This window comes from Lepeophtheirus salmonis, chromosome 14 (assembly GCF_016086655.4).
Source record: "Lepeophtheirus salmonis chromosome 14, UVic_Lsal_1.4, whole genome shotgun sequence".
Taxonomy (NCBI): Eukaryota; Metazoa; Arthropoda; class Copepoda; order Siphonostomatoida; family Caligidae; genus Lepeophtheirus; species Lepeophtheirus salmonis.
Window position 1 is genome coordinate 20,117,887 of NC_052144.2, and position 13,240 is coordinate 20,131,126.

Below are 13,240 nucleotides of genomic sequence, written 5' to 3' on the forward strand. Positions count from 1 at the left end.
TCAAATGAGTACCAATAAGTTTTTGATAAAATCATAGTTACAATGTTATAATTTGTTAGTTACTGCTCTATGCTGCAGTCGTCACATTGAAAAAGAAGAATCCAAGAAATCAAAAGGAAAAAAAGGGAACGACTTTTAAGTAATAGTTACATTCACTAAACTTCGATTAAAACGGGTAAATATATTAATCAATTCTAAACAAGTCGTTATGAAGATATATCGAGAATCGTAAGGAGTGGGACAAAAGTCCTGCTACCAATTTGATTGCCTATAACTTTGTTCAAAGAAAATATAAGTAAGTTTGGTTTCCATAGAAAGTTAATTGGGGCTTTACATTTTTTCCCTGTTGTGATAGAAAAACTATATCGACTAAATAATCACCGCGATTCTCTATACAACTTTCGGCTCTTTTTAAGGCATTTTTTATGACATCCTGGAACATCCCAGGCTGAATTTCTTCAATTTCGTGACGAATGTTGTCTTTAAGATGTTGAATCATTTGGGGCTTATTCACGTGAACTTTTGATTTAAAAAAAAAACATAAGAAAAAGTCTGGTACTATTAAATCTGGAGATCTGTCTGGCTATAATTGAACTGTTGAACAGGCTGTGTGTGCTGTGGCCCTATATTGCTTAAACCACATGTCCTCTAGTTCTTTCTGTTCCATTTCAGACAAAAGAACATTTCGAATCATGTCTTGGTACCGTTCAGCATTAACAGTAACTTGAACATCTTGGTCATTTTCAAAAAAAAAATAAGGAACAATAATGTTTCCAGCATGAATACCACACCATATAGTTGTTTTTAGTGGATTTAATGATGTTTTATGAATTAATTGAGGATATTGTGTTCCCCAAAACCGGCTGTTCTGTTTATTGACGGGGCCACTCAGAAGAAAATGGGATTCATCACTCATTATCAATTTAGACGGAAAATCTTCAATTTGACACATCTTTAGATTTGCATTACTGTAATGTTGATCATGATCTCTCTGTAGCAATTTATTGACTAATTGAATTTTGTAACGGAACATTTTCCAATTAGTTTTCCAAATTCGCCTTAAACTGCGTGCAAAAATGTGTAACTGGGAAGCACGTCTCCGAATTGATGTTCCTGGAGTTTTTGCAACACTATCGCGTACCAGAGCCACATTTTCAGCGTTATGAGACGTTTGTTGTCTTCCAAAACGAGGTATGTTTGCTGTCGTACCGTTCTGGCGAAAATTCGCATGTAAACACTAAAGTTTGGTTTTGTGAGGGACTGGACGATTAGGATATTTTTGACAAAATTTCCACTGAGTGGCAATAATGGAACTATTATTTTCAATAAATATTGTAACTATTTCTACTTGTTTTTTTTTTTTTATTATCCATAATAAAATTTGGGAGTCTACACAACACAATGGTTAAAACGAAACTGAGCTAAACGTCACATAAACAAGATGGCTTGCAATAAAAATGGTAGCGGAACTTTTGCCACACTCGTTGTATAATCCTATATAATGTTTCAGAACTGTACTCAGAAGTATTTGCGATAAAAGGTAGATTCAAAAGAATAAGAAGTGTTTTGTTAAATTTTGGGATGTATAATATCTCTGTTCACTAACAAAAGGGATTAAAAAGCATTTTAAGGCCAGGACTTTTTAGTATGCTCTAACAAATCCGTATTTACCACTGTCTTTTCTTGTCCTCAGCAATATCAATAATTCTGATTCTTTTCACCTACTCATTGTTTTGATTAGCTGAATTCAAATTAGCTTTTGTTAAGCTAGCTGTGAACGATTCCCCCCCACAATTATAAAATATTATTCCAAAGTTGGAAGTATACTCTTATTTTTTTGGGGATGTCTTTATTTTCATATTTCAAAGGTCCTTCATGATCCTATATCATTTTTAATTCATCTTAATTATTTTACATATATCTAGTTTTTACCAACTTTTTCTTGTTGATTGTTTTTGTTATCTATAGTCAAGGTATTGTAAAATAAAATTATAAATATTGCATTATAATTTACCTTTATGTTCCAATTTAGAAAAAAGGGGAAAATAGGAACGAACAATAATAGAAATACACATAGGAGGTAATTACTTCAAAGCCTCGTAATTTTTCAGGGGCTTATAATTTTTTTTCCGCATTTTTTCTTTAAATACTTATGTTTAAACCCTTAATAATATCCATTTTACTTAATCAAAGAGATAACATAATATTAAATTAAAAATTAATATAAAATCACTTTATTTTTGATGGAAAACAATCATTTTAGAACTATGATGTTTCCAGCATCCTTCCAACGCTGAAAATGAGTAAGAAGGAATTAATTAATAATACTATGCAACAGAATTTTTCCCCACCGGATAAATCCCACATTTATTACTGCTATTTTAGCCATAGAACACAAAAATGAACATGAAAACTTTTAACCGCAGTAGGTTTGGCCTTTATGATACGACCCATTTCTTTAGGAACTGTAGCGTAATAAGTAACTTAGTATGTATTTGATTACTTAAATATTTTTATCTATTGTTATTACCATTAATTTTTCTTTAAATATATATTTCATTTTAGAAATATGGCTCTGACACGGTAAAACTCTAAAAACGTGAATTAAAAAATCTTCAAGGGCAAATCTGATAAAGTTGGAAATTTTCTGCATCTTTTGCGTATTTTATCCCTAAAATAACAATAATGAATGTAGATTTTAGCTGATGGCCGTTCCTAGACCTGAATTTGGTTGCATAGTGTAATTATAAATTGCTTTATTAAAATATTTTTTATTAGCTAAATTATGTTTTTTAAGTATTATTTTGTAAATCTAGTTCAACTTGTTTGCCCTTCTTCGGATATTTCTCATGTATGTTTTATTTTTTGTTGACCAGGTAATAAAATATTATCATTTGGAAATCTAGTTAAAAATATCGACCAATTATTTTTGAAGCCCCTTCTATGAATCATAATACTTAAAAGAAACAAAATCAAATAAAGTTTTCATTGTCGTTATCAACTGCTCTAGTGGTTGCTCGGATATTTAATATTAAGTATACATAGATACAAGTAAAAGAAAACATATTTTCCTATCATTTTCATTTCATTTAAACATATTACTTTTCAATAGATATAAATGAAGCTTGTTTACGTTTTGGCCATTTTTTTGATGACAGTCAGAGGTAAATTGCTTTATCAACTTAATATATATATATAATCATACCTTATATCAATTATTATATATACGTTGTGTTACAGAAATTTATTCTGAAGAAATAAATAGTGACGTCGTCTCAGATATCCAGAACAACACTGCAAGCAATAGTCAAATCCGTTGTTACGCCTGCGGCTTGGAATATGTGGATCCTGAGATTGATAAGACAGGGAGCTATGGTGATTCTCGAAGAAATTGGACGGCTCCAGGGAAAAAAATGTACAATCACACATGTGATATAATGCATGACATGGGTCCAGATGATAAATGGATTCGAGACTGTCCTGTGGGAGTACGTTCTTGTTTTTGGGCTCAGGGAAGGCATAATGATGCATGTAATATGTTCTTTAGTTTTAGATTTTTTTGATTTTTTTCCTATTTATAGAGTGAAACAGATTGTTTTGTTATTAAATAATTATTTTTTCAAAAAAAATACATTAACGTACTTTCGCCAAAATATACTTTTAAATTAGAGCAATCAATTATTCATGGAAGACGAATCTGTCGCAAATTACATTTCAATATATTTGTAGACATGTCCAATTCTTAAAATTTAACTTTTATTGACAATATACTCTTTTTGAAGCTAAAATGATAAAAAGATTATTAATATTTTGATGTAAAAAATAATTTAATCGTTCTACAAGGAAGTAATTGAATCATTAGAAAAGGGTTTCAATTATAATATTTGCAAAATTCAGTCATGTTTTGTCATTTTCTTTTTTTGATGTAAATTTTGGGACATACTGATCAATGTATCATGTCAATATATATTTTTAAAAACTAGATAAATTATCAGCTAGACTCAAATTGTAAGTCGATTTTCAAACTTATAATTACATAAAAAAATGATATCTGGTTCGTCTGAAGCTCATAGTTTCTAAAATAATGAATTAATGAAACATCAAAATATCTAATTGATGTTAAAAATTTGAACTTTAATTTTAAAAAGCTCATATTGTTTTTTAGTTTGAAATAATACCATTAAAATATTTCAAGGATAAAACTACTTTCTGAATTACTTTTATTAGAAAAGTACATTTTGCTATGTGATAGTGTGTCATAATCAAGTCTATACCTATATTGTTCAAAGCTTCATGTTAATATAAGTAATTCAAACGTAAAAAAGACTATTTAGTTCCATAGGTAAAATAAGTATTTAATCAAGTTACTTTTTAATAAAAAAATACCTACAAAATTTAAAATAACTGTACGTTTTTACGTCTAATGTTGGTCTCTTTAATATATTAAATATATATGTTTGGTAGAGTTCCTTATTGATTTTACTTTGGCCTTCACTTTCCCTTTAATTATATAACTTTCAATATCTAACTTATGTCAAAGTTTGAAATAGTATATGCATGCCTTTTATTATTAAAAAATAACAATGATTAATTTTCTAAGATGCAATTTTTCGAGGGTGTGCCACAGCAAAATATGCCTATATGGAAAGATGTGACCGTGAAATACAAGCTGTACAAATGAAGAAAGGTAGAAAGTCTACGGATGTTGAGGTTAGTTGAGTTTAAATACATCTAAGTGCTGTAAAAACATAAAGACACTCCTTACTATATATTACATGTACAGTGTAATGAGTACGTCTTTTATTTAACAACCAACATGAATTTCATTTTTTAAAAGTATTTTCTCTCCAATTAATCATTTGATTTTTACTAAAAACCAATTTAAAAGGAGAGGTTAAGAATTTTTATTAATAATATTCAATATAATCTCCTTTGGTGTCAAAAATGGCATTAACTCGCCCTCAATGACATGAGTAAGTCTTGAAGACAGTCTTCTTTATCTCATTTTGGAATTCCTCCCAGATCATGGACATCAGCTTAGACTTTGTATTACAGAAGGATATGTTGGTTTGTCACTTTACTGCGCAGAACACAAAAAAAGTCCATGGGGTCGAGGTTTGGTGAGATTGGAGGCCAAACACTGGCTCCAACAAAGTGTTAAAAAAATTATTAAAAGTGGCCAAAGTTTTCTTAGCACTATGGCAAAGAGCAGAGTCTTGTTGCCAGGTGAATGTCTTTTTGACTCTGCAGACAAAAAACCTTTCCAGTTTTAAGAAGTTTGCAATCTCAACACTATCTTGTCTATTATCTCTTGCCCTCACTGAACCTTTTGGAAATAGAGATATAATTTTTTTTTCAAATATAAAGTCTCTTAAAAATATAAGAAATATTAACTTAACACCATAAATAAAAAAGGTAGAAACGGACTTTCAATGACTAACACGCCTTTGTTTTACCTAATTATGCAATAATGCAAATGCTATATGTTTACATATAAATATGATTTGATTACATTTGTAAAATAAATTTATTACTTTTCCATACTAAAGTTCAATTCCATCAAAATATCTATGAATATATTTAAATAGTTATGTTATTATGAATAAATAATTATTTATTCATTCAAGTAAACTTAATTAAGACTTGTTTTCATTGCTGGTGCCTTGAATTTCGAATTATATGCATTCTGCATAATAAAAGCCCACTACATGAATTGATGAGAAAAAGTTAAACGATTACATTTTTTTTTTTCCAAATACTATTGAGTATGATTTTATGTACTCAATCAATGGGAAACTTGATTGATTATTTTGATTTACCATAAATATAAAAAGACTCGTTTTTTCCTTATTGCTCTATTATTTATTGTCTCAAATACTATAATTAATTCAGTGATCTTTAATTAATCATTTTTATAAAGTGTATCTATATAAAAAAATTTCTATAATGGAAACTAATAAAATAAAACTCGATCGACTTTATTAAATAATTCATTTGAAAAAAATCTTTAAAATATTAAAAAGATATTGTTTATGCATAGAAAAATAAAAAAATATATAGATGATCAATCATTAATCGATCTCCATTATTGTATTTTCAAGATCAGTGCTGTCATCAGTCTTGCTTAATTTTTAAAATGTAATTTCTTATATTTTTGTGCGCCCAAAAAATAAATATATTGTTTAATTTGGTAGTCCCATAAAAGAAATAATACCCTGCATATATTTATATATGCTCTAACCATTGTTCTCCCTTGGTTCATACACATGGCAATGCATATATCTGATAGTTTTACAGAAATAAATTATTATTACTACGTGTTCAAGAAATGTGTAAAAATAGGCTGGATGCCACATAATAGTGGGTCACAATGCTCTTTTTGGTTGATCGTAGAGGTGTGTCCGCCCTGTATTGAACTTTTTAAGGGGTTAAGTTAATAAGTAATTTGTACGAATACTGTTCTAAGCTAAGTAACTTATTTCTTAGATTCATTCTATTCAATGATTGTATTACAAATACCATTAATTGTTAAAGAGTATAATAATTCGGAATTATTTTTTGATATATGTGAATCTTAAGTTGTTATTAGATTAATTATTAAAATTAATTTCCTTAAAGAGGAAAACCTAATTTTCTTCTAGCTTTTTAGTTTAATTAATAAATTTAGTCAAATTTATTTATTCACAAAAATGTATGATCAATGTTAATGATGACTCTGTATTTACGTGTCTACAAGAACTATAATAGTATTTATCAGAAGTGTCACCTTCGGAGTATACAGCCTATCTTTCTGTTCGTTAGCGTATCACAACCAAACAATGTGACTAATATATGTATATCAATATGTAGATAAACAAAACAGAGATAGTTTTTATGACCTGAACCTTGATTACTTTTTTTAAAGAAAAATACCTATATAGCCAAATTCTATAAAATAAAATAAAAAATATATTAAATACATAAACTTACAATAATGATGTATTAGCAGGGATTATTTTTTTTAAATGACAAAGTTATTTGATGGTAAAGGAAACGACTATTTCAATACAAAAATATATTCTTACTATTGATAAGTAATGTAGCCTTTGATTTAATAACAAATTGATAGTATTCAAAAATAATTTTCAAAGTTTATTTTGCAAGTTGCAGTTAATTTATATTTTGATAATCATTTTGATAAAAAAAATTCTAAACGATTAACATTAAACACAAATATAGAAAGGCTATTTAAGTTTTCTTCTTTTAGTCATTTAATAATCGTCAATGTACATTAAGTTATAAAAATATTACATTATATATGTGTGAATATGGGAAGTTTTATATTTATTACTTTGTGATAGTTTGATTACTTGTAGGTCTTGAGGAGGAAATTAATTTTTAGTCATAATATTAAATGATGTATTTATAGAAACACAAATTTACTTTTAGATGTTTATATATAAATATCTTTTTGAAAAAAAACAGTTAAAATTTGGATGACTTGTGTATTCTTTAAAATCTCTTATGACAATCATCTGTGTGGAAATTGTTCCAAAATTTTTGCATCTTACACCGAAATTTTATATGCAAGACTCAATCCAGTACTCTATGCTTTAATTATCTTATTGTATCATATAACTTTATTTAAAAATCATTATTTAGTTTTAGGAAATATGCTATAACAGTACGTGGATTAAAATAGTTGATTTCTCAACAGAAATGTGATGAACATTTTGTATTTTCTAAGAATGGTGAGCTTTGATTAACTTCTAAAAAAGGAATTTGTTATTCTAAAAAGACTATTAATTTGCGTAAAAACAGCGTATGGTGCACGACCAAAGTTTGGGAGCAAATACATTTAAAAACGTAAGATTTTCATTTTTTTGCCACATTGGAGATAGTGTCCAGTTGGTCATTTAAAACAAAATTGGATTTTCTAAAAGTTCATTTTAATCATTTATTAATTAGTTTTATAAGATTTGCCTATACAGGTATTTTTCTCAAAAAATTATTCAAGGTTAATGTAATAAAAATTATCACTTTTGTACTTATATTCTTAGAAAATAAACATACTTGCAAATCTTGTTATATAAGAATCAAATTATTTGGTTGTGATACACTGAAGAACAGACAAAAATACTTAAGGATACATTTTATTTCAAATCTATTATCGTTCTTCCAGACAGATAAATACTGAAATTTCAATGGAATAAATTTGCTAATTTGAATGAAAAGCTGCAATGTATAGCATAATAAGGACTTTAAAACCAAATCACTTTTTTTTTGTTTTGTTTTTCATTAATTTTCCAAAATTTATGGCTACTTCTGAATATTTATAAAAATTGATAAACATTGTCAATCATTTTCTTCTCAAAGTCAACAATATTAAAGCTCCATATATTTACAGTTTCAACAAAAAAATGAAATAATTGACAACCTTATTTACATGTATCTATAAGTTCACATATATTTATTTTTTACTAATATACTTTTGTCTGATATATTTATATATTATTAATTTCCAGGTGATGCTTTGTTTCTGTAATGCAAACATCTGCAACTTTAAAATTGAAGGAGGTGCATCAACTTTAAAAATGAGTTCCGGAATAATATGTAGCTTCATATTTGCACAATTCCTCTACTTTCAATCAACAAATACATTGTAAACACATTAAAATAGAAGTCAAACACATCAATGTCAAAAACCATCCAATTTCTAACACTTAACTTCCAAATCGGTTATTTCCAGCATCTATCTATATACCGGAAATACCCTAATAGTTCCAGCTTTACATTTTGGAGGATACTATTCAAAATGTATTGCACGAGGCATAAATCCCAATCTGGAAATTTGATTTCTTAAAAATATGTTCACTTTCTTATAAAAATAAAATGGCGGTCTTTACTGAATTTACTATATTTTTTTTCTAAATCTTCATTAAAATAATGTACGTAAATATAAAAAACTTAGCATTATTTTAACTTTTTTATATTCCTATTGGTCTAATGGAGCTTTAATGATTGAACAATGGGTTCCTAATAATTTTGGGATAATAGCTATTATTACTATTTTTTATATGACAAAAAAATTTATACTTAGAGCCAATGTTTCATTAATGTCGCCTACGAGTGTTAGACATAAAAAAAGCACTTCTCAATGAATAACCATTTATTCTCATTAAGGACACACTTATTGAGTACTATAGAATCTCGATGGATTGAAGCTTAGTGCACCTGCATTTTTGTAAATATAGGATCAAATCATGGAACACTGACATTGTTGGATTAATTTTACAAGTGAATAATTTAGAGGGAAGGTAATGTTGGCTGATGTAAAGGCGTGTGATGAAAAAAAGAGGATATTACGTATCACCATTCTTCCGATATTATTGTGAAGTAAAGGTCATTTTTCCCATAAGAATACAATTCAAGCTAATTATACCGACATGATGGGATAGATAAATTAACAAATAATGCATATATTTGTCAAGTTTTTATTTTTATTCTATCATTGAATTTTTGTGGGCCGTATGAAATGCACTTAAGATTTGGACTTGGCCTTTGAGACGCCTGCTGTTAATCCTTATATTATGTATATATAAGTAGACTTTTTGGACTTATAGGAAAACTGTGGAAATTGAAGTCTATATACATAATCTATCATTCTCTAGGAACAACCGAGTATTCAACCAATGCATATTGAGTTCAAGAGAACAACTTCTTCCAAGTGCATTGTCCATTGAGCTATACCGCACCGTTTGTTTTCAAAAAATTTATTGTTGTCTTTTTTAAATACTTATAGTTCTTATATTATTTTATGGATTCTTGAAAAAGGAATATTCATTTCCTTTTTCAAATAACTTTTTCTTAGGAAAACATTTTATTATTTTTCTCAAATAATTTTTTTTGAATATATTAAGTGCGGCTCCGCACTAAACCGCAGTGGCTTAAGACCAGCCTTGTTATTTATAAAGCTTCAAATCCGGTTAGATTGTCCTCTATAATACCCAGTCTGATTCTTTGTTGGTTTATGCATACAATTTAGATAACTACGCTAAATTATGAATTTGAAGTTAAGTTTTTAAAATGAAGTGTTTACCCCCTATATATTTATATGAAGACTTTTTTATTTAATTAACCATTTTTTAACTGATTCTTTAAAATTTTAAATCATTTACCTAATATAATATTTTCAATCCAAATATTTGGTATTCCTATAACTTTCAAATATAATACATTTAAACTGACTACTTTGTATTATTCAAGACTCACTCATAAATATGCAGAGTAAGTAGTATGACCCAATTCATCACATAAAATGGTTATATATTTTAGTCAATTATATGAATATATATTATATGGTAAATCTTACTTTTGGTTGTATGGTATTAAAATCACGTTCTTTTTAGATTAGTTAATAAGTGAGATAACTAAATCGAAGCATGAAGAGATTCTATTAGATTATGTTTGTGATCCAAAAATAGGACATCAATGTTGTTTACTTACCTTACAAGACAACAGTAAGTGGTGTCGTTTTTGCGGCAAAATAATAGCCTTCATGCCTTCAAAATTTGGATGACGTGTCGCATAAGCCACATTCTTTACAACAATTCAAAAATAATTATTCAAAGAATTTAATTCTTTTGACAAGGAACAACCACATCCCAGAGTAAAGCAATGTACATCTCTGAATTGACCTTCAGACTGTTTAACAGAAATAAATCCTCTCTTATAGATTATTTCCCCCAGTAACACGTGCTTTCCGAGACGCTGACAGCGTCTTTCAGAGTCTCAAAATAGATCTGTGTACGAATATATTTATTTTAATTTTCTAATGCCTTATTGGAAGCAAATAACATATTCAGATTTCTTTCAATATAAGAAATTGATTTCTGTTGTTGTTTTTTTTACTATTGTCATCTGTAGTATTAAGAATCTAATAATCAATTAATAATCATCATTTACCCGAATAATTAATTTTATTAAAATAAAATTAATTATCAAAAGTTTATCAACATATACTTCTAATGATTACAAGCTATAAGCATACTGAAGAAGATATGAAAAGATGCAACTTATACTAAAGGACTCAATGGATAAAGCGGACAGAAAAAAAAGTCAACAGCAACGACATAAATATAAGTAAAGGAAAATAACTTCTCATTTATGCATTTAAGGAGCACTATAAATGATTATATACCTAGAGAGGGAACAATATTAATGAATATATATTATGAATGAACAATCCGTTGTATTTTTGAAATAGGAAAGTTATATAAATAATTATTTAACAATTGTTATGATTTAAATTTTGTTTCTTACTCTTATGTTCAAAAATGGTACTATCCATTTCTAATCAAATATTTGAAGAACTGTTGGAATCCTCATCATCTCTTCTCTGATGCACTTCATTTTCCTAAAATATGGAATTGTATTCATAGTGTGAAAATCAAAAATAACCTCAATATCATTCTCCCTAAGCTCTGCTAATATTTTAATATTTAAACTAGTGATCAAATAAATTTGAAATTAGCCAAAATACACCGATTCTAAAATATATAATTGAAATTCTATCACAATTAAAAAAATATAGTCTATATCAATAAGTTGAAAACATTATATAAAGAAAAAATAATAGTTAAATTTATAGAAAGTATGGATCAAGAGTGTTTAACTAAAAAATGCAAAATTATTAAAATTTAAATTAAGCAGACATGATAACATATTAAACCATCAAAACATTCCAAATTAATCCTATGACAGCTGACAATTTTAAGCCAATCAAGCAGAAGGAGGAAAAAATATATTCTTCTACTGAGTTTCCCCTTTTTCCCTCGAGTTCTTTAACTTAGACGACTTAATCAAATGTGTATCAATCATTTTATTAATGTACTTTTCGGACATAAACCGCATAAAATATAGAATTAACACTGAGGGATTTTTTTTTATCAACATATGTATGTTTATGTTTAATATATAGAAAGAACCTCAAACTAAACAAATTATAATAATATATTTAATTCTTCATATTTAGAATCATATAAGAAGGATTCCATAAACTCGGGAAATAGATTTTTCTTCTATCTCCTAAAACTTTTGCCTATTAAAAATCTTCTTCCTACTGATCCATTACTACTTCTGAAGGCACTTTTCTTTGTTTCAAGTTTGAATGTTGCAGTATAAGTATTTTATTTGAAGGCATGGTATGACGATACATGGTGGTGTATCTGTATAAAATACAGATATAACTTAATTTTATTACTACTATTAATTTTTTAATTTATCTACAAATATATAATCTTTTTGTTAAATGAAATCTTACAAATGGTATAATTACTTTCTTATTCAACTTATCCTTCTTTTGACACAATGACGACTTCTAAACGGAGTTTATAATGGATTGATCTCACTGATAATGCACTCGCTGCTCATGCTCCGCCATCAACAGTTAACAGCCGAGCAGGCTGTTAACCATTAATGTTAACATGTCGTTGCTATTTTTTGACGTCGCTCAGAGTCTCTGGACCATACTTGCAGCCACAAAGCATAACGCTGTAAGTTCAGATCAGAATTGTAGTCATGGCATATTTTATAGCAAAAACGGTATATTCTGATCAAATACATACGGGACATATTTAGATGCACGGGCGGTGCCCTTCCTGTTCCTGTTGTAGATCCTATCTGGGACAATCTGAATCTATAATAATTTTTATTTTATGGTTTCCTTAAACTTCAGTCGATAACAGCAATCTACAGTCTTTGAAATGGATTTCCAATTACATATATAAAGTGAGTTCAGGTCTCCACTGTAGGGAGACCAAAACTTTTTGTGTCCAAAATGTTACATTCTTATCAAGCACATACGAAATATATTATGATGTTTGAGTGTAGCCTGTCCTGTTGCAGATGCCATCTGGAACAATCTGAGTAATTTATGTTAGTAATTTTTAACTTCATGTGTACACATAATTCTTCCTATTTGGTAACAATTGGGATCTACGGATCTACAGACTTCAATCTTGATTTGTAGTCAAAAATCCTAATCCAGTGAATCCGTTCTGGGTTATTGGGGGCCACATTTCTTAAATCCAAATCGGTTCGTTCTTATTAAACCCATATTTGAAATGTTAATATACTGGGGGGAGGGGGCCCCCTCCAGTTGCAGGATCCAGATTCTATCTGGGGCAATCGGAATAACCCATGGTAGTAATTTTTTACTTAATGTGTCTTTATAATTCAAATTATTCAGTCGCCATCGGCG

The 13,240-nt window shown here is 28.3% G+C and overlaps 1 protein-coding gene across 1 annotated transcript; it reads left to right on the plus strand.

Annotated features, from left to right (window-relative positions):
• The first annotated feature begins 3,049 nt into the window (after nucleotides 1-3,049).
• Nucleotides 3,050-10,224, plus strand: LOC121129593 (uncharacterized). Its single transcript, XM_040725318.2, has 4 exons — nucleotides 3,050-3,164; nucleotides 3,241-3,531; nucleotides 4,601-4,710; nucleotides 8,505-10,224. The coding sequence occupies exons 1-4, from the start codon at nucleotides 3,119-3,121 to the stop codon at nucleotides 8,643-8,645; spliced, it is 588 nt and encodes a 195-aa protein (XP_040581252.1). The 5' UTR covers nucleotides 3,050-3,118; the 3' UTR covers nucleotides 8,646-10,224.
• The last annotated feature ends 3,016 nt before the right edge of the window (nucleotides 10,225-13,240 follow it).

What these genes read in the sequence shown, in the direction of transcription:
- LOC121129593 (XM_040725318.2), top strand. Translation starts at nt 3,119, where the DNA reads ATGAAGCTTGTTTACGTTTTGGCCATTTTTTTGATGACAGTCAGAG. An exon ending in TTTTTTGATGACAGTCAGAG is followed by an intron (nt 3,165 to 3,240) that starts GTAAATTGCTTT and finishes GTTGTGTTACAG; the next exon opens with AAATTTATTCTGAAGAAATA. An exon ending in GAAAGTCTACGGATGTTGAG is followed by an intron (nt 4,711 to 8,504) that starts GTTAGTTGAGTT and finishes ATTAATTTCCAG; the next exon opens with GTGATGCTTTGTTTCTGTAA.